Source organism: Eulemur rufifrons, chromosome 6 (genome assembly GCF_041146395.1).
Source record: "Eulemur rufifrons isolate Redbay chromosome 6, OSU_ERuf_1, whole genome shotgun sequence".
NCBI classification, from domain to species: Eukaryota; Metazoa; Chordata; class Mammalia; order Primates; family Lemuridae; genus Eulemur; species Eulemur rufifrons.
The window spans coordinates 3,877,151-3,898,422 of record NC_090988.1 but is presented as its reverse complement, the minus strand read 5'-3'; the positions used below and the strand labels follow the sequence as shown (position 1 = coordinate 3,898,422).

General features: G+C 58.7%; 1 protein-coding gene across 1 annotated transcript in view; it reads right to left on the bottom strand.

The window, feature by feature from the left end:
* KIRREL3 (kirre like nephrin family adhesion molecule 3) overlaps positions 1-21,272 on the bottom strand; it is a 108,935-nt gene that overhangs the window by 33,118 nt on the left and 54,545 nt on the right. Inside the window, exon 4 of the mRNA XM_069468644.1 lies at positions 4,583-4,740. Coding sequence (XP_069324745.1) covers positions 4,583-4,740 — 158 coding nt within the window. The remainder of the gene's footprint in view (positions 1-4,582; positions 4,741-21,272) is intronic.

Sequence of the window (21,272 nt, the reverse complement as noted above, 5' to 3'; positions counted from 1 at the left end):
GGGAGGGAAGTAGGCTAGTAATGGCAGGCCACCAACTCCAAGGCCTCCCTCCAGCTTGGTGGGCACTAATGTGCTGCCAGACCCCCCAGCCTCTGGCCTCCCAGGCTGCCCATGTGGCTCCCGCGGGTCCATGGAGACCCGGCCCCCGTGAGTGCACACGTGGAGCAGGGCCAGGCGCATGTGCGGCGCGTGCGTCCTGTGCACAGGAGTGAGCGCGCTGGGGCACAAGCCTCTGCAGGTGGGTTCCCCCCCACCACCTGTCCTGCCTGTGGCTGCTCACGGCCCTCTGCCCACTGACTGCCTCCGAGGAGCTTTCCGGACTGCCCCAGTGCCTGCGGGGTCCCGGCTCCCCGCTGAGCTCTGCCTGCTCCAGGGCTGTGCACCCCCATGGGCCCACCACTAAGGGACCTGGTGTCCATCTCTCTGGTTTTCCAGCAGCGGCTTGGGAGGCTGGGCACAGAGTGTACCCTTGGTGCGGTTGTCCAGTGTGGGCAGTGGCGGCCACTCTACTCTTTCCAAAGACCCCAGGACTCCGGTGGGCAGTGGAGAGCCAGGCTGAGCCCTCAGAGGTGGGACTGCAGTGGGTGGGTGCCAGGCCCAGCGCTAACCATGGCATGCTCACTGATATGCAAACAGCCGGCCAGGCCTTGGGCAGCCCCACTGCCTGGCAACCAGGCCTCTCCGTTCTCCTGGGTCCCATTCACCTCCCCCACCTGCTGGGTCTTTTTTTTTTTTAAATCATCGCTCTGCTTCTCCCTTTTATAACTGCTTGGGGATCCGCGTGGGCCTCCTGTCACCTGGATTGAATAGGGGAGGTGGTGCTGGGTGGGCTGCAGCCAGCCCTGTGGGCAGGTGGCCGCCTGAAGCTGAGTACACAGAGAGGTAGGGTTGGGGACAAAGGGCTCCAAAGTAGACACGGACAGGAAAGAGATCCTCCCTACCTGGGAAGTGGCGGGTGGGGCAGGAAGCCGGCTTCCGGGAAAGAGTGCTCTGTGGGCCCAGCCCATACTCTCTTCTCTCCCCGTCCCTAACCTCTCCTTCCTTCACCGGTTTGTGGACTTGTGGGCCTTCCAGATGAATGCCACGTGGCCCCCATTCTGGTGCCACGCCGAGAGACGCAAGAGGAGCAAAGGAGGAGCCCACTGTCCCCAGATGGCCCAGGGCAGGGTGTCTGGGAAGAGGTCTGGAGAGAGGCCCAGCAGTGCGGCCCACCCCAGCACCCAGGAGTTAGCTGCAGCGAGGCCGGCGGTGGGGAGGGCCTAGGTCCCCGGAGGGGGCGCTTCCCCTGCTGGACACGGCGGAGTAGCCGAGAGAAGGGCCAACTAGTAATATGCAGACTGAGACCAGGGCCCTTTTTAGTGCAATAGCAGTGTGACCTCTGGGGCGGGGGACCTGGGGTTCCCTTGCGGGAAGGGAGCCACCCGTAATAGCAGCAAACCCCACGCCCCGCTCCTTACAAGGTAACTTCAGTGCATGATTCCTTCTAAGTCACACACTCAGCAGGTGCCCATGACTAGTATCATCCCATTTAGCAGCTGGGGAAACTGAGGCAGAGAGGCTGCGTCACCGTAACATGTGATGGAGCCCAGGCTTGAACCCGGGTCTGTGGGACCACATGGCCTGCCTGCTGTGACACTGACGTTTCCATCGAGGAGGTGCGGGTGGCCAGGTGACGATGCAGCGGGGCAGCCGGTGCTCCCAGCAGCGGTGCTCATCGCAAGCCCACTCCGCCAGACCTCGCCTCCCTCCATCCTCACAACCAGCCTTGGCAAGTGGGCTGCTGTCGCTGTGCGGAGGGGGACGCAGAGGCCCCGCAAGGTCAGGTCACAGCAGGAAGGCGGCAGCACCTGGATTCCATTCTGGCCGCCCAGCTGCGGAGCCCACAGGTGTAACCAGCCATGTGGCACATGATGGACAGGGAGGGCTTCAGACCCCAGGGCTGCCAGGGCTGCCCGCGGGGCCTTTTCTGCGGGCCTGGGCGCCTGCTTGACTGCGTGTGCCCTGGCGTGTGCTCTCCACCTCTCCCTCTGTGTCTCTCTCTGTGCCCTTCCTCGTGCACATGCGGGCTTTGGCTGTGACGATGGCCTGGGCGGGCCCCTGAGGGGAAGTGGAGGGTGGCTCTGACAGCCCCCACGGCCTGCCCCACGAGAGCCCCCTGCATTGCCCACCCCTCTCAGCGCGCTCTGGGCCGAAGACCTGTAGCTGGTCAGAGCTGAAGGCGCCTTTCCAAAGTGTCTGATCCAGAGCCTGCACTTTGCAGATGAGGAAACCAAGGCGCAGGGAGTGAGTTGCCTGTGGTTACGCACAGTGGGATCTGGAGCCCAGGCCCCCGGGTGCCGCGGCTGCCCTTCCCCGTGCAGCGCCAGGAGCACAGGCAGCGGGCGGGGGGACGGCGGCCCCAGCTGCCCTGCTCTCCAGCGGCACCCGGCCAGCCTCTCTGAGAGACTGTCACAGCACGGATGAGGATGACATGCTGGGCTCAAGGTGTGCCTGGACAGGTCCGGCGGGGTGACCCTGATCTCTCTCCTCACCAGATGGGTGTGTCCTCTGCGGGACGTAAACCCTGGCAGGGGCCAGGCTGGCCCAACCTCAGGGAGAGACCGGACGTGCACCCAGGCTGGAAGGAGCAGCCTTTCTTTCCCTCTCATCCTCCTCTGGGTGATCCATTCCCTGTGTCATAGTTTTGTATCTCATGACGCCACAGGGTGGCTCCAGCCCAGGACACGAGCAGGGATTCATCCCCCGACAGGCAGCCTCCCCCGTGGACTTGTGGCTGAGGGAAGGCGTTTGTCCTGGTTTGGGCACCAGGCGCTGGGCTGACCCCTTGGCAGGATGGTCAGTTTGGGCAGGAAGGACGCACCCTCCGAGCGGGGCGGGCTTGCCTCACGTCCTCCAACGACGGCGAGGGCCCTGCTGACCTTTCCACAGCCCAAGAAGTGGTGCCGGGGTGGGCTGGGCCTGGGGAGCGGCCGTGCACCCTCCGTCCTGTGAGGCCGAGGAGGGCCTCAGAGCTGAGGAAAGCTTGGGTTTGGCAGTGAGATCCCCAAATCCTTGTCCTGGCCTCGCACAGCCTCTGGGTGGTGCCCGCGGGGCTGTCCGAGGCTGCGCTGGGAGGGGCCCAGGGCGGGGCAGAGGCCTGGGCCTCGGTGAGCACGGCCCACTCGGGCACTGCCCTGTCCGGCCTCCGTCTTCCATCTGCAGACGGAAGAGGTTGGCCCGGCCGTCCTGCAAGGTCCTGTTCATCCCCAAGGCTCTGCGGCGTGCAGCCCCATCTGGGACTCCGTGCACAGTCTCCTGGAGTAGATTTTGGTGGGGGCTGTTTCAAAATGCACCCAGGGTTTTGTTTTTCTTCAGGTGTGGTGAGGCTGACAGATGAGGAGCGACTGCCATAGGGAAGAGTCAAGAGGCGGGAACATGCCACGTCACATAGGGCCACACGTGGGTGGATGACGCCGTGGCCTGATAAAAGGAGGCTGTGGGGGCCTGGATCTGTTGGTCTGCACATCAAAGGCACACTTGCGGGCCAGGTGCTCGCGCTCTCTAGGAATTAGCTAGCCCTGGTCCCTCCCTGGGTCTACGAGGCCGCAGGATGTCAAAGCATCGTAAAATACAGAAAATAAAAAACATGATTAATATTGGGGCCAGTCCTGGGCACTTCTAGGAAGAGAAAAGCACTCCTGTTGGTAGGCACAGCAGGGACAGGGCCGGGTGTGGGGTTCTGGACTGGATTTCAGCCCTCCCCGGCCCCCGAGCCAGGCGCCTTGGACAGCGCAGAACACACAGCCTGCCCTGGCAGTCCTGGCAAGGTGCCACATTCAGCGAATATTAATGAAAATAAAGCAGGGCCAGTTCAACTTGAATTTCAAACAATGAATAATTTTTTAGTATAAGTATGGTCCGAAAGTATGTCCCATGCAATATCTGGAGCATATTTATACTAAAAAGTTATTATATTGATTGTTTTTCTGAAATTCAAATTTAACTAGGCATCTATCTTAGCCCACTTGGACTACTATAACAAAACACCATAAACTGGGTGGCTTGGAAACCACAGGAATTTAGTTCTCAACATTCTGGAGGCTGGAAAGTACCAGATCAAGGCAGATTTGGTGTCTGGGCCATAGAGGGCGCTCTTCTCACTGTGTCCTCACATGTGGAAAGGTCCCCCGCGGCTCTTCCCTAAGGGCGCTACTCCCACCCAAGAGGACTCCACCCCGCTGCCGCAATCGCCTCCTGTGACCTCGTAGGGTAGGATTCCGCCTTGGGAATTTTGGGGGACACAAACATTCCGACCCCGACAGCATCCTATATTTTATCTGGCAACCCCTAAGCCCTGGCTACTTGTACCCCTGAGTCTTCAGACCACACCGATCCTTAGGGTCTTCACCGAGCCCAGCAGCGACACTGGGGGTCGGGGGAGAACTGGGCAGAGAGGCAGAAGAGGTCAAAGGATGGACACACATACAGAGGAGGAGCACAGCCGCAGCGGGAGAACGAGCAGGCGCAGAGGAACAAAGTGACAGTCACAGGCAGGGGCAGGGAGAGCCGGCTCCCTCCCCGCCGGCGTCTGCAGCGGCCTCACCTTGGAGTAGGTGGCTCCGTTGATGACTTCTCCCTTTCGCAGCCAGATGATGGAGGCCGCAGGCTTGGCGTTGTCCGCGTGGCAGGTGAGGTTGAGGGGGTCCCCCGCCCGCAGGCTGATCACCGGCCCCCCCAGGATGATGGGGTCATCGGGTGGCACTGCAAGAGAGGAGCAGAGAGGTTGGGCTGAGCCCCCCCAGCCCCCAGGCAGGGATGGTGGGCTGGGCTGGGAGGACGACAAACGGTAATTATCAAACTTTACTAAAGTGAGTGATCCTGGGTATTGTGACAAACAGCAGCAGCACAGCAGCGGTCATCCCTGACGTGGGCGCCGCATGCTTCCTGGGGAGGAAGGGCCTGTTCATCGCCCAGTCCCTGCTCGGCGTGCACGGGGACACGGGCCAGGCGTCACCAGCCCCTGAGCTCCGTGCCCAGACAATGCCTGTGCTTTCTTTTAAACTTCTTTTTTCTTTGAACAAAGCACTACATCTGTTGTCTGATTAAATCCTCACAGCAATCTTTCAAAGCAAACATTATTATCATCCCAATTACACAGATCTGGAAACCGAGGCCCAGCAGGATCAAGTGACTTGCTCAAGGTCACATGGAGAACGAGTGGCAGAGCCAGGTCCCTGGCTGGAGTGCCAGGCCAGCCCTCCCTGGCAGGGGCAGGTGACAGGGCCACCCTTGAAGGTGGAGACTGCGCTTCAGAGGACCGTGCACCTGCTGGAGTCTCCAGGGCCCTCCGGCCCCTCATCCCGGAGTCAGAACAAGGCTTTCCTGGCCCGGTTTTCCCACTAGGTTGTGCAGTGTGGTCGGCAACTTGGAGGCAAGGGGTGTCCACAGCGGGACGTGGCCACCGCAGTGCCCCGCCCTGTGCGGGCTCCAGGGAGCCACCCTTTTGATCCCCACAGCGCCCACGGGCTGTAGGACTGGCAGTTAGGATGGCAGGGGCCACTGTTTGGGGAAGAGGCCCAGAGAAGTGGAGTGACTTGTCCAGGGACACACAGCCTCTTCTGGTGCTCATGCTCATAGACACAGTGAGGGTCTCAGGCCCCTGCTGCTCCCTGGGCAAGCCACAGAAGGGGCAGGGCTCCCTGGAGACCACCTGTTTCTCTTTCCCTGGGGCCTGGGCCACCCAGCTCTGGAGGCTGAGAGGGGCTCTGGGCCTCTGGACACACTAGAGGCCTGAGCTGTGTGTGTGCTCAGCGAATGGCGGAGGGACAACTGGGTGCCTGGGGCTTGGGGACCTAGTACAAAGGGTCTTCTTTGCTTGCTTGCCAGAGAAAGCCGAGCCTTCCACCCAGGCCCTGGGCTCAAGCTTCTGTGCTCCAGCCTCGTGGGCTGCAGAAGCTCAGAGCTGGAGATTGGGCTCCGGTGGTCCTGACAGAGCAGACTCTGCCTTCCAACCTCAGCCCGCAGGGCGGCTCCCAGACCTGCCCGGCTTCTCTCCCTGTCCCAGGGAACCTCCCCATCAGCCCCTCTCCCAGTCCATTCCGGCTTCTCCGCCAGCTCCAGGAGAGGCAGGAGCGTCCCAGGGGCCAGGGAAGTACCCAAAGCAGCAAACCTTCAGACTAAGGGCCTTGTGTCCTTTCCTGCCCAGGGGTTGCAGGAAGCTGTCACTGACCCCAGGGGCAGCAGTCCTGGACTCTCCCAGGGTCCGGGCCCAGGGAGAGGCAGCCTCATCCAGCCCTGCCTGGCCCTCTGCTCTGAAGCCCTGGGCTCCGCAGGGTGCCCTGGCGCTGCCAGGCAGGAGGAAGCAGTGTGTACGAGCTGGACGGTGGAGACGCCCCCCCTTCCCACACCCTCTCATTAGTGCCCTTTGGCCCCTTGGGGTGGGCATGGCCAGAGCGCACAGGGAGGCTACGAGGGCTTCCCGTGGAGGGCGGTGTGACTAGCTGCTGCTGCGGGCAAGTTTATGCCCACTCGGTGGGCGGGGGCCTTCCAGCAGGCAGGCAGAGCTGGGGCCGGGGGAGCAGAGGCCAGCTTCACCCTCCGGAAGGCTGGGGCTCCTGCCCCTTCCTTCTGCGGGGGCAGCTTCGCCCAGCTCGATGCCCGGGACGGAGTCCTGCCTCAGCCTCCCCAGTGATGAGCCATGCGGTGTGGGACCGTGGCAAGTCCCTGGAGCAGAGGGTGAAGAAGGAAGACGGCCACTTCTCCCGTGCTAGTTTCCTCAGGTACACAATGTGAAAGCACACAGAGGATCTGGAAAGTTCCCCCAGTGCTGGCATCGTTGCGTCTAAGACAGGGGCTCAACACCTTCACTGTGCATCAAACTCTTCTGTGGAGGTTTTCGAAATCCTGTGGCCAGGCCGCACCTGACCAACTAAATCCCAGTGTCCGGAGGCGGGCCCCCAGCTCCCCAGGGGGTCCTAATGTGACCAAGTGTGAGAAGCAACCGTCTCCGGGCTCTTTGCTCAGGTGGGTGGAAGCGTGGCCCTCTGATCTCGGGGCAGAGCCTGGGGAGGCCGGTGGAAACGCAAATACGGTGAGGCCCAGCCCTTCCTTCTCGCTCCGCCTGCCCGCGTGCTGTTTGTGGGGGGTGGAAGTAGGGGGAGCGCAGATGAGGGAGGCAGGGGTGGGGCTGTGCTGCGGGTGGGTCAGGCACACGTCCACCCTCCGAATGGGTCCTAAGTGCATCCATCACGCCGGGTACCACGCAGCCATGCGTCACAGATGGGCCTGTGCCTTGCTCGTCAGCTGGGGGTGGGAGGGATGGGGGTGGGGCAGGGTGGGGGTGGTGAGGAGGGGATGTTGGGGCCAGAGGCTGGATGGCAATCAAGTCGCCCGCAGCTGTAGCCGGCAGGCCCGGCTCCTTCCCTCCCCTTCTGACTGGCCGGGGCTGGGCAGGCTGGAGGGTGGGAGGTGGGAGATGCGTTCTTCACACACGCCTCCCCTCGCGGGAGTAGTTATCCTCCCGAACCCCCACAGAGTTTGTTCTCCTAGTTTTTAATCACAAGGAAGCTGGAAGCATTGGCCTCTTTGTGATTAATGCGGAGATAAAAATAGTTGATTGTTTTGGTGCTGTGCTTGTTGTCAGTCAGGGAAAAACTGCGGTAACTGGTGGAGGACTGCGGCCTGGGGAGGCCTGAGTGGGTCCGCAGACCGGGCTGGCGAGGGAGGGAGACTCCGGCTCCCAGCTGGCTCCCTGGGTGCTGGCTGCGGAAGGAACGTGTCCTCCGGATGAGGACGCCACAGTTGCAGCCACCGCTGGCTCCTTGCAGTTTACTCTCACAGGCCAGGATCTGGGCGGGCAGCCGGGGCCTCCTTGCCGCCCTGCCCCTGCCTGGCACAAGCCCTTCAGACCATCCACACCTGGGTGGGCAACGTGGGGCACCGTCCCTTTCCCTGTGTGTGCGAGGAGCCCCCTGAGGACTTTCCCTAGCTCTGCTGCCCAGGGCAAGGGGGTCTCCTGTGGAGAGGTGGGGCCGGAGATGTCACGCAGTCCAGTTCTGCATTGACAGAGAAGGAAACTGAGGCCAGAGAGCATGAGAGGCTTACCCAGAGTTCCCAGTGAGTGAGGGCAAAGAAGGATGAGAGTGGGCTTGGGAAGTGCGTCTTGGCTCCAGCCGGGCGGTAGAACTTTCATCTGTTTCTCCTCACCCTGCACCTAAAGGTCGTGCAGAACCACCACCCAAGCCCACAGCTGTCTCTAGGAAGTGCTCCCATGAAGGCCTTGGACTTCTGGGCCAGCACATACTGCTATGGGTGACCACCCGACTGTCCTTCCCACAAGACATCAGCTGGCCATCAGCTGGAGGGCCACTTACTTGGGGCTGGGGTCTGAGGGCTTCTGTCCATTGTGGATTCGCTTGTCCCCTCCCTGCCCTCTGCCCAGCAATGCTACGGCATCGAGGTCATTTGACTGGCTGGTCGTGGCCTGCCAGGTGGGCCAGCCGCGTCTGAGCAGACTGGGAAAGCTCTCCCGGCCAGATGGGGCAGCACGGTGGGGCTTCCCCCAGAGTCCACCTGGGCACCCCAGTGGGCCCCCGGCTGGGCCTCCAGAGATTGCTCCGATGCTGGGTCAGCCTGGAGGGTCTCCGCGGAGGGCGACGGGGCCCGGCTGCCATTGTGGGTAAGCTGGGCCCCCCTCCTGCCCCAGACAGCACAGCGAGAGCCTCTCAGACGCACAGCCCTGGAGAGCAGGACTGCGTCCCCTTCAACTAGTACAGCCGCGTCCCTCTGCTTCCCTGCCCTGCCTCGAGCAACAGAAAGGCTCCCTGGACAGTGCGCGGACCTTGGTCCCTCCGCTGCTCCCTGCTCCCTGCGCTGCCTCCTGCAGTAGGCGAGATAAAGGGCAGAGCCGCTCAGGTATGCTGGCCCTGCAGTCTGAGGCCCTCCTTTCAGAACAGGGCCCTTTGCAGGTGCCGTTTCTTCAGCTCGGAGCACTGGCGTCTGCTCCCCTTCTTCTCCTGGGTCACTCTGCCCCTCTGAGACTTCGCTAAGTGTCCTTCCAGAATCTGCCAGCTGGGCTAAGTACACAGACTTCTGTCTATGACCCCATAGCATCCGGGACATCCTCCTGCCTCAGTATCTAACACGTCCTACAGAAGTGTCTGTGCGTTTGTTCCCCGGGTGGCGATTTCCTTTGTCCCGAGCCGTCACTGGCAGGGTGCCTGCCATATAGCACACAGTGTGCTTGCTGAGCTGAGCTTGGCCTGAGTCCATCCAGGGGTGGGAACCTGCGGCCTTGGGGCCACATGTGACCTTCTGGATCCGTGAGTGCGGCCTTTTGACTGAATGAATCCAAATTTTACAGAACAAATCCTTTCAGTTCTGTTGGGTCCTGTGGATTCCGCTGAGGGGCTGCGCTTGGGGATCTGGAGGCCACATGTGTGAAAAGCACTGTGCCACGAGCCTCTTGTTTTATTCTCAATATCCTTTGAAGCAGGAACTATTAGGATGTCCATTTTCCAAGTTAGGAAGCAGGCTCAGAGAGGGCACATTACTAGGCTAAGATCACACAGCCACAGTGGTGGAGCTGGAAGTTAGACTCAGGTTTGTTTGGGCCTAAAATGTGGGCTACTAGGGTCAGAGCAGCTCACAGACTTCCCGCGGGGGCCCTCCGTCACCTCCTGCCCTCCATCACCTGCTGCCCTCGGTCACCTGCAGCCCTCGGTCACCTCCTGCCCTCGGTCACCTGCTGCCCTCGGTCACCTCCTGCCCTTGGTCACCCCCTGTCCTCTCCCTGATCCTGTGGTTCTGAGAAGCGGCTCTGCCTGTGCAGGGCATTCAGACCCAGCGGACACTCTCCTTCCCGCCCTGAACTTCAGAGGGCTCCAGGAAGCACCGTCTTGACCTGTAGCTGGTGCTGTGCGGTGTCTGCGCAGGGAATGGGTGGACGAGGGTGTCACTGGACCCTCCTGTCCACTGCCGGGGTCTGCCCTGTTCCCGCGCCGGCCCCTGCGCCCAGGCGCCAGCCTCCTCGCTTGCACAGGTGTGCCACCTAATGGCCAAAGTCAGAACTGCAGGACGGAGACAGTGGGTGACCCGGTTCTCAGGGTCTGCTTCCCAGGGCTAGCTGAACATTCACGCGGAAAACTTGTATTGAGTGCCCACTGCATGCCAGGCCCTTTTCCAAGCACTGGGGATGCAAACCTCCTGCCTGGTGGAGTTTACATTCCAGTGGGAGAGATAGATAATAAACGAATAAACAAATACATATTATACATAATATAATGCTGGGTGTTGATACGTACTAAGAACAAAATAAAACCTGTGGGGAGCAGATAATCCTAAATTAGCCTCCAGGACTCTCTCCTGGTCTTCTCCCTTCCTCTCTGCCTGTCACTTTTTGTCTTCTTTCCACCCCTTAAATGTTGGTTAGTCTTGCTAGGAATGTCTCATTCTACACACTGCCCATGGAAAACTTGACTTTCATGTGAACTCAACAACATCTTTTTTATGTTTTTTTTTGAGACAGAGTCTCGCTTTGTTTCCCCGGGCTAGAGTGCCGTGGCGTCAGCCTAGCTCACAGCAACCTCAAACTCCTGGGCTCAAGCGATCCTCCTGCCTCGGCCTCCCAGAGTGCTGGGATTACACGCGTGAGCCACCGTGTGCTGGGATCCCAGGTGTGAGTCACCGTGCCCAGCCTCAACATATTTATGGCTGACAAGTCCCAACCAAGCATCTCAAGCTCACACTTCTCTCTCGAGCCCAGGAGTCATGATCCAGCTGCCCACAGGCTTCACAGCTCAGCATGTCGGACACCAAACTCACCATCTCTCCTGCTACGCCTGCCCCTCCCGGCATTCCCTGCTTTGGGGAACGGCCCCACCGTTCAACTACCAAGCCAGCGCTCTGAAGTCTTTCTGGATTCCACTCTCCTTCCTCCTGCATTGCTGACCAGCCTGGTTAGTTCTCGGGAGTATCTCTGGGATTTGTCTCTCTTTCCAGTCCCACCTGTCTTTCCAGCTCAGGCGCTCATCATTTCTTGCTCGGATTCTAATAGCTCATCCCCCAGCGCCCCGCAATCCTCCACACTGTTCCAGAGTGATGGTTACAAAAAGTCCGGTCATTCGCCCGTCAGTTCAATCACACGTGCACCCTCCATGTGCTAAACAGCCAGCATTCCTTTGTTTAAAATCCGTCAAAGGCTCCTCACTGCCATCTGAATATTCTGAACTTCTTGGCCTCTGTCAACCTCTTCAGCCTCATTTTTCACCACTTCCTTCCTCAAATTCTTTTTGTGGATAAGAATCACCTGCAATTGTTGGAATAATCACTCTTCCCCAATTGCCCTTCTTTTGCTTGGCTAACCTGAAGTTCAGGCAGCTTGGGTTCAAATCCTGAGTCCTGTGTTCGCTAGCTTGTGGCCACGGGCAAGTTGCTTAGCCTCTCTGTGGCTCAGTTTCCTCATTGTAAAATAGGGAATAAAGTAACAAAACCGATTCACTGTGCAGTTGTCAGGACCGAGGGGGATGTAATATGGGACAATGAAGGGTCTGAGGTTGGACGTGGTGTGTCTGTCACTGCATCTCTAGGCCGAGTGGGCTCACTCCCTTGAAAGACGATGGATGGCCAGGGTGGCCGGAGCTTAGAAGTCTGGTGCTCTGTCCCCGTGGGAAAGTAGAGGTCTGTCTCCTCCTGTTCTGCCCCACCAGCAGCTGGCTGCAGGTCCTTGGCTCCCTGCTTGGCTTGGCTTCCCTTCTCTCCGGCGTCCCAGCATTTTGTGCCCACGAGAGGGAGGCCATGGCCTGCTCGGGGGCGGCAAGGCGCGTGCAGGCCCCACGTGGCGCAGGGGTGGGCCATCTTAGCTGTGCTCAGCCCAGCTTGCTGGCCCATGGCTTTCGGGTGGTTTATTACGCAGCGTCAGGGCTTAGAACACGATACCATGGAATGCGGTATGCCAAAATATGGCACCTTGGAAATTAAGAAAACAGTGGAAACGAAAAGGTCACCCTCTGACCTTGCTGGGAGAGAGCTGGCCATAAAGGAATTCTCTGATCTATCTCCACCAAAAGTAGGTCACAAAACCCTCATTCCAGAGGGTCCTGCTCGACACCCACGGGGAGGAAATGCCACACAGGAACTCCAAGAAGAATCTGAAGAGACAGGCCTTGCTAAGTTCTCCTAGTTTATTGCCGTGAGGTCAGACCCGTTTTTGTCCGGTCAAACTTCTATACAACTGCTCATTCTTCATCAAACCTAAGCACAAAAGGACAGTTTCCCCTTGGTCTTCTGGTCTTCGTTTCTGAAGGCTCACACAAAACTATGGTTAAATAAATTTATTTTGCTTTTCTCTCGTTAGTCTGTTTTCCTTGTAGGGGTATCAGCCGCGAACGCTGCAATGCGTGAGGAAAAGGTGTTACTTCTCTCTGCTGCAGCAGCCCAGCTATCTGAGGTGTCTGATTTGCTCCTGCAGCCGCCCAGGGCTCTGGGCCCCGGAGTAAGCTCAGAGCTGGGACCACAGCATTAACTCTGCCTCCACTCCACTCCAACCCTCTGTGCCTCCCTGTGGCCAGGGAACTTTCCAGAAGCTCAGTCTGTGCTGCTCACAATGTCCAACGGCTCCCACCGCTCCATGGAAATCCGTTCTTCGTCATGGAGGCCATCAAGGTTCTCCACAGCGAGGCCTTCTCTCTCCGGCTCTTCCTCTTCTGTGACTCCTTCTGCAAGGACCGCCTGCCCTTTTAGAACTACATGCTTTGTTCTGGCTTGTGACGTGCCCTGTGCTGGGAGGCTCCTTGTCCCAAATCTCACCTGGAATCTCCGACTCTCTTCAGTTAGCCCAAGGGCCACTCAGCCTTGTTAACTCTTGGTCACTCCTCAAGACTCAGGTTATTGCCACCTCTCCGGGACGTCTTTTCTCAGTCTCAGCCCCTGTCTCTCCCAGCTCCGGCCTCTGCACTGCCCACCTCCCTGGGTACACGCGTGGTGCAGTCACCGTGTGCTGGCCCCACGGCTGTGAGCTCCTGGGGGCCAGTCCTTCCCAGGCTCCGTACCTGGCTCATAGTGAGCACATGGTACATACTTGTTGCTGGTGTCTTGGCCACTCCCGCTGGATCAGAAGCAAGCCCTGCCCGCCCGCCCTTGCTTGCACCTCTCACACTGGCCCTCGCCACGTCTGCGCTACGCTGACATGCGCACCTGCTGCCAGGGCAGGAGTCCGGGTGTCTCTCTGCATTCACCACCTGGCCTGCTGGCTCGGATGCTGGCACACGCAAATATCCGAAATGCCATGAATGACAGCCAGCAGTGACGTGCGGCCCGCAGTACAGCAAGAACTGTCTGGCTACTCTGCAAATATCATCCAAGTCTCAAAACAACCCTGTATAAGACAGATACAATTGTGATGCATGTTTTAGATGTGAGGAAACTGAGGCACAAAGTATTTAGGTTACTTGCCCAACATCACATAGTAAGTAGCAGAGTTGGGTACGTACAGGGTCACCAGATTTAGCAAATGAAAATACAAGATGCCCCATAAATGTGAATTTCAGATAAATACACGTTTTTAGTGTAAGTATGTTTGCCTAAAATTCACATTTAATGGGGGCATCCTGCATTTTACCTGGCCGTCCTGTAGGTGTGTTAATTGCACATAGGAATTAATACAGGTGTCCTTTCCCCTCTTTAGACCCTCCCACACCTACCGAGGTCTAGATTGGGGCAGGATGCAAGTGGGTATTTTAAGGATGTGCATTCCACATATTCTGCGGCACAATAGCACAGACATGTCTCCTGGGAGGCTGGGGGTGGAGGGAGGGCAGGGCCGGGGCAAGACACAGGCTGAGGACGATGGCACGTGGCTGGCAGGAAGGCAGGCTGGAGGCGGAGTTTCAGCTCCACCGCTAACCCGTGGGGAGGGGACCCTGGATCAGCTGACCTCAGAGGGTCCCTGCAAAGGTTCAGGACCCAGGGGGGCCCACTGTTCACCTGGAGCTCGTGTTGCTGAGGGGCAAGAAGGGAGGCCCTGGGTCAGAGCGCCGTGCTGTGCTCCCGGCTCCAGCGCTCACCGGCTGAGGCTGTGAGCGAATGATCGAATTCTCTGTGCTGGATGATATCCGAGTCAGAGAATCGTAGTGTCTATACCACAGGGCTGTTGCGCTAATGAGCTGAGTTAATAATGCAAGAGTTATCAAAGTGCCTTGTCCCAGCGTTTGGCACCATAGAGAACTCAGTGCACTTTGGCTCTTAGTATTATTACTGTTTGTCCAGTAAGTCACTCCACACGGAAACAGAGCCCGGCTTATTGCGTATGAGATAGCTCGTTTCAGTCTCCTGTCCTGTGACTTCCTTGTTTCGCACTGGCCTTGGATTCCCTAGATGGCACGGTCAGTACCTTGCCTCAGGGCACCTACAAAACCACCACAGACCCAAGGGCGCAGGGCATGCAGGTGGGAGGGCAGGAGGGGCTGGGGCGGGGGCAGGGCAAGGGAGACACGCTCTCGGGGACAGAGTCACGCAGGTTTCCCATCAAGTTAAGAAGGGTGAGCATTCTGCTGATCTTCAGTTAAACCTGGAAAGAGGCCCTGAGCCGTCTCCGCAGGGAGGAGCTGCGTGTGAGGAGGCGGCGGTGTCACTAGGGTGGTGAGGGTCAAAGCCATCTCCACGCAAACAGAGCCGCCCGTTTGTGACCGCTGCGGGGACTGCCAGCGTGGGAAGGCTTGGGGGACACCACAGGGAAAGGACGGCATGGGGAGGGGGAGGGCGTGGGACTGGTGAATGGGGCTGGGACAGGAGCCGCAGGGCGACCGGTGGGTCCCCAGGGCCATCTGGGAGGTGGCTTCCCACTGTCCCCCAGTCCCGCTGAGCTCGTTTGCCTTTGCTCCATTGTCCAGCCCAGCTCCTTTGCTGACGGCGCAGGGCAGGGCCAGTGACTGCCCACAGCCCTCACAGCGGCTCCCAGCGCTCTCCAGCTGGGCTTCCACCTTAGCCTGACAGGGGACTCGTCTCCCTGACACGGCCCATCAGGGCAGCTGCCATGTACCTTAACCTCACGGTAACCACCTGCACTGGGCCCCTGTGGGATCCTCGTGTTGCAGACGGGCAAACTGAGGCATAGCCTGGCCCAGCTCCTGCCGCCCCGGCGGCCCAGCCCTGACTGTGGTGCTGTGGGCTGCACACGCAGGGACCCGCCTCCGCTCACCGCTAGTTTCAGCAGCTCCTAGACAGCCATCCTGACCCTGCAAAAGGCTGGGCGGGGACTCAGAGTGTCCCCATCGGTCCCATAAATAGAAAGCAGAACTGATTCGGATGGTTTTGCCACGGGCTCCCCATCCGGTAAACCCACCTCCTCAAGGGGCTCTGGCTTTCGGTAAGGAGGAAAACGAGGTCAGGGGGACATTTCCCCACCAACAGCCTGGAGCCCCAGAAGCCTTGGCAGAAACCGAGGGGCACAGGAAAAGGGTCACTTGACTAAGGGGTTTGAAAAAATAAGCATACGAAATTCCAATAACTGTCTTTTAAAATGACGGATTAGGAACTCTGCTTTTTGCAGTATAGGAAGGTGCATCTGTTCCACGTCATTGTTGGTTAAGGACAGCAGCGACGACAGGTGGAGGGGATGGAGAGGTGACCACAGGGGGAGGGGATGGAGAGGTGACCACAGGGGGAGGGGCACAAGTAGAGAAAGACAGGCAGATGACGGACACAGCGCCCATGGGCACCGTCACCTGCTCAGGGAGAAGACAGACGTGAGCAGAGACAATGCACCTGCCAGAGGGACGGGAACCTACGACCAAGGCACAGAGCAGGGACAGAACAAGCAGGGGGAAGGTGCAGAGGCCGGGGGGTGTCGGGGAAGACGTGGCTGGGGTGGGAAGCGGGGGACAGGAGGACGAGGCTGCTGACTCCACCATGGGGCAGCAAGCCTCTGCTCAGCTGCTGGGGCAGCGGCCACCTGGCCGATTTTATCGCTTCCCAGCAAACTTGGATAAATGGACTGTGACAGGGCCCTGTCTCCCGCGCAGCTCATGCCTCGGTGGCTGCTAACGGTGAAATCCCAAGACGCTGCGGGGCTCTGGGCTGGGCTGTGCAGGGAGCCCCAGCTCTCGCCCCCTCTCGGATGCTCCGGGAGTGAAGAGGGGACAAGTAGATAGAGACCTCCAGGCCGGACAGCGAGGCTGGCCTCCCAGAAAAGACCGATCAGGAAGTGAGGGTGGAGGAATTAAGTCCGACATGCAGCAGAACTTCCTGACACTGGACTGAGTGACCAGAGAGACTGTGGAATGGCCTCGGGCGGTGGCTAAGGAGCTGGGCGGGCATTTGCACTGCATGTTGGCGGGAACTTCCCGCAGGCAGTGCTACCCCTACAGTCAGGCGGCGTAGGCGGGGTAGCAGCCCACCTGCGGACAGTGGCCTCCCAGGGCAGGCACCAGCCCTCCCGGACTCAGGAGGAAAGGGCTCGTCCAGCAGCGTCGCACGGTGGGAGGCTGCGCTGCAACCCGATCAGGTCCAGAGTGGCTTCCCTCCAGCCCTCACCCACAGCACCTGCGTCTTTCACCTGCTGGCCCCACCTGGACAAACGCATGGTGACCAGCCCCGGAGGGCTGGTCCTAGTGCCCCCTCCCTCCAGGGGTCCTGGGTCCTGCAACCCTTTCCTGGCTCCGGACGGGGCAGGTGGTCCAACACCTCCTCTCTGACTCAAGGCCAGAATGAGGAGGAGGAGAGTGAGGGACTTTTCTGGTGCCCAAAACCTCAGTAATGGAGATAAATAATACTTTAATGCAAAAAACCCTTAACAAATAAAAACTAATGCAAAAATGTCCACGATGAACAAAATATCATAATTTTACATAAAGATAATTGGGAAGTTGCAGTTAATTGAAAATTATTTAGGATGGTCAGTTGGTCAAAAGAAATGATCGCCCCTGGTGATTCTGCCACTTGAAAATGTGATCAGCAAAGAAGCAGACAGTCGCTATTACTGGTGAGTTAGCTTCCGTTAAAGCCAGCAAAGTGAAATTAAATACATTCTGCTTTTGCCGTAAATAAAACATTTAAGTTTAACATAATGTTGTGGGTTTTAATACACCTACTTTTAAATGTTCCAATATTTTTTCAACTACTTATGTTCTGGAAAAGAAATTAACCATTAAAATAACATAAAAAAATATATACAGCCACACATTTTCCTCTTGCCCCAGGCTCTCTTTTGTGGCTTGGCTCAGCTTTGCTACTGATCCTGTATTTGTCTAATATTTTGATATCATGGGTTTTTTTGCATTCATTTGGATTTTTAAAAATATTGCATTATCATGTTATTTTTCTGGATTATTGAGTTTTTTGGACCCTTTAAACTTTGTGGCTGAGGAGGGTGCCTCACCCTAAACTTAGCTCTATTCTGTCACCAGGAAGGGAAGCTGCCCCTTTTCCTGTCCTTGGTGGGGTAACAGGCAAGAGAACTCCTCAGGCCCTTGGACCCCCCTGGGGCATTTTCCGGCCAAGAACTGTCCTGGCGAGGTAAGCACTAGGGTGGGCCAGGGGCCAGGCTGCCAGGGGAGGACTGACGGGCTCCCGAGGCCCTACAGACAGATGGGCAGCCTCATCAAGCTCAGCCGTCAAGGTCCTAGTGGGATGACACTCACCTTCATCAGGCAGGGAGGGCCCCAGGGCCTTAGGGCTAGGGGGAGGCAGGGAGAAGCCAGGCGAGCAGACTCCTGCAGGCCGAGAGGAGTGAGGTTTAGCCAGGGCGTCCAGGTTGTGCACTGATCAATTCCAGGGGGCACCTCACACTTAGCTGGTCCCTCTTAGCCCCTGACCTCCAGACAGCCCCCAGGCCCTGCTGCTCAGACCTGGGTGGGCTGGGATGGGGGCTGGGAGCAACTGCAGGAAGAGAGGGGAGCATGTAGGAGCAGATGGAGAAGGACAGCTTAGGGCAGGGCCTGCAAACTTGATTTTCTTTGCCTTCCAGAAACTTCCAATGGCTTCCCAATCTGTAGAATGGAGTCTGAACCCTCAGCTTGACTTCCAGGCCCTCTGTCACCTGGTCCCCAGCCCTCTTGCCCTCTGACCCACCAAAGTTCCTGCACATGAACCATTCTCCTGCTCCCCATTCCAGGGCCCTCTGCTCTTCGTGGCTGGCCCCAGGGTGGCCCTGCCTCCTCCCCGAAGCCTCCCCTGACCGTCCACTTCCTCATTGTCCCACCTGTTCTGTTCTCCTGGCCAAGTTTCTGCCTGTAACCAGCTGTGTGACCAGCTCTCCCTGGCAGGCTCGGAATTCTCTCAGGGCCTGGATTCCTGCTGCTACCGGGCTCTGCTCCTCAGGGACTGGCCCCACCCTGGCAGCAAACGCCTCAGGAGTGAAGGGACCCTGGTGTGTCCTCTCAGACGTGTGGCTGCCTGGGGGGGCCCCGTTGGTGTCACAGTGAGGACCACGGGGCAGGAGGGGCACTTGGAGACCACGTCTGTCCCCCCTGAGCCGGGTGGGCCCTAGTCCTGGCCCTCAGCACGTGGCAGCTCCGCATGGCCAGGGCTGCTCCTTCACTCCGCTGGTTCTCTCAGGCCCTGCCTGCCGCGTCTCCGCCCCGGGCACACACAGATCTCATCCCTTCTCAACACCCGCACTGCTCCTGCCTCGGTTCAGGCGCCCGCGACCCAACAGCTGCACCACAGCCGGGGCCTCCTGGGTCCCGCATTCGTCCTCGCCACCCCACAATCCCTTATGCTCTTTCTTCACAGTGGCAGCCTAGAGGATCCTTGTCATACTCTGTCACTCGTTGGCCCAAAGCTTCTGGTGGTGTCCTGTCTCATGCAGAGTAAAATCCAAAGTCATTATCATGGTCCGTAAGACCCTACAAGATCTGGCCTCTGCTCCATTTGGTCTCATTCCTTCACGCTCTCCTTTATTCACTCTGCGTCAGCCACGCGGGCCTCCTTGGCTTGGCTGGAGAACACCGCGAGCATGCCTGCCTCGGGGCCTTTGCACTTGCCAGAGCCACTGTCTGGGATGCTTTCCCCAGTGTTTGCTTGGTTCACTCCCTCGTGTTCTTCAGGTCTTTGGTTTTATGTTACTTGCTCAAAGAGGCCTTCTTTGATTACCCATATCGAGTAGCCCCTGGGCACCGCCCCCCACATCCTTGCCCTGCTTTGTTTTGCTTCATGGCACTCATGACATTATATATTTGTTGGTTTACTGTCTATCTCCTTCCACTGGTAGAAGCTCCATGAAAACAGTGGCATTTTGTTTTGTTCGCATTGTGTCTTCAGTGCCTAGAACAAAGATGGCACACAGTAGGTGTTTCATGTGAATGGCGTAGCCACCACTAGCTGAGTGGTGGAGGAAGAAGCCCTTTCCCTGGCTTGGCCTCAGTCCTCCCCTCTGCACGTGGGTGGACGGACTCACGTCCCATCAGGGCCCGTCTGGCTCTCATGCCGTGGCTGAAGCCCCCCCCCCTCCCGGTACCCCAGGGCCTCCGATTCGCATTGAGTCAGCGCTTTCTACTGTTCCGGTAGCTTTCACACGCAGGATCCTACTTCATCTTCCTGGCAGCCCCCGGAGGGAGGTAGGCAGGAGCTCAGAGGCTCACAGTGGTAAAGCGAGATGCCCGTGGCCTCCTGCGAGTTAGGGCCAGAGCCTGGTCAGAGCTCCCCCTCGTTCCAGTCCTCAGGGTGGCCCTGTGGCTGCAGTGATGTGTGCCCTATGGGGGCCCGTGCCTGGGTCGGCCCCTGGAGGCGGCCGAGCAAACCCCCAGTCTCTGGCCTGGGCACAGTTCCAGCTGTGAGCCACTGCTCAGTCACCGCTCTCGCTGATTTTGTGATGAAGGATGTTTATGATACAGGACGTCGGTCCTGCGGGGATGATGGCTCACACGTGGGGGTCCCCAGCCTGCTCTGCTGAAGAGCTCAGGGTCTCCCATTCATCCCAAACAGCCTCTTTGGGTCGTGGGGATGGGCGGGAATACCTGTTTCTACTTTAAAGTTAGTAAAATAGGGACTCAGACAGGCACAGTGACTCCCCTAAGGTCTCACGTTAAGTCAGTGTGCTGGTGAACCGGCTCTACAAACACAGCACAACTCACCGCAACACGACACGCAAAATCCGGATTTGTGGTGTTTGCCAGTTTCTATGGTAGAAATGCTCCTGCTACGCCCATTTCAAGCCACCAGCTGCTGTCGGGGGGATGCCACCCACGTGTTGTCACTGAGTGCAGGGCTGGGAAGAGAGGTGTGCCATCAGCTGTCACGAGCCAGCACAAGCTGTCTCTGGCACTCTGCTGTGCCAGGTGACAGCCTCTAGCATCTCTCCAGAACTTTACCGTTTATAGAGCATTTCCACGTGCGGCATTCACGTGGTTTTCATAACAATACCTTTAGACAGGCATCTATTATTATGCCCATTTTTCAGATGAGAAACCGAGGCTTGGAAAGATTGATTTGTTCGAGGCAGGAGGGGAGAGCTGGGGTGCTGGCAGCACCGGGGCAGGGAAGGAGTGACAGGAGCCCTGCCTGGTCCAGTCTTCCAGCCTCACTCCCGGGATGCCCTTGTCTTCTCCATCAGTCAGAACAGACCTTGGGCTCCGGAACACTTGGGTGGTTGCGGCTGAACATAAAGCTCCGCTAGCTGGCAGGTGACCTTTCTGGTCATTCATTTGTTCAACGCACTCACCCTGCGCTGCTGTCCACGGGGTACGGGCTAGGCGCTGGAGACACGGACAGCAAGGAGACTTGGCCCCTAAGCACAGGGGACGCGGTCCAGGTGGGGGAGACCCACAGAGCACAGTGCTGCCTGGTCAGTGCTGTCGGGGAGCCAGGGAAGGCTGAGACCGAAGGGTCCCGTGTGGTGCGAGCAGGTGGGGGGTGTGAGCCAGAATCTAGCGTGTGCAAACACTTGCGGGAATGAGTGAGGCCGGACGGAGTACACAGTGGCGAGGGCTGGCGCTGGAGAGGCGGGTGGCCTAGGGCAGGCACTGTCCCTCCTCCTCTCCTGCTCCGCGTCCCACCGCTCCCTGATTCTACGTGTGCTCGGTCTCTGTGACTGTGCGGCGAGGCCGAGGCCGGCCTGGCCAGCCAAAGCCACACGTGTCCTCAGGATCCGGGCGTGCTTGCCAGTCTTAAGTCCCTGGCTCCCAGAGCCCAGTGGAGGCAGGACAGACGCCTGCTGCCCTGGCCACACTCCCCAGCCCCCGGCTCCCGGCGTGCGCGAGCCACTCCACACCGCGCGGGGTGAGGTGTGGGGCTGGCGATGCCTGTGCCTGGATTCTGGCCACAGGCGCGGTGGCTGGTGAGAGCCACCGAGCCAGGCCACG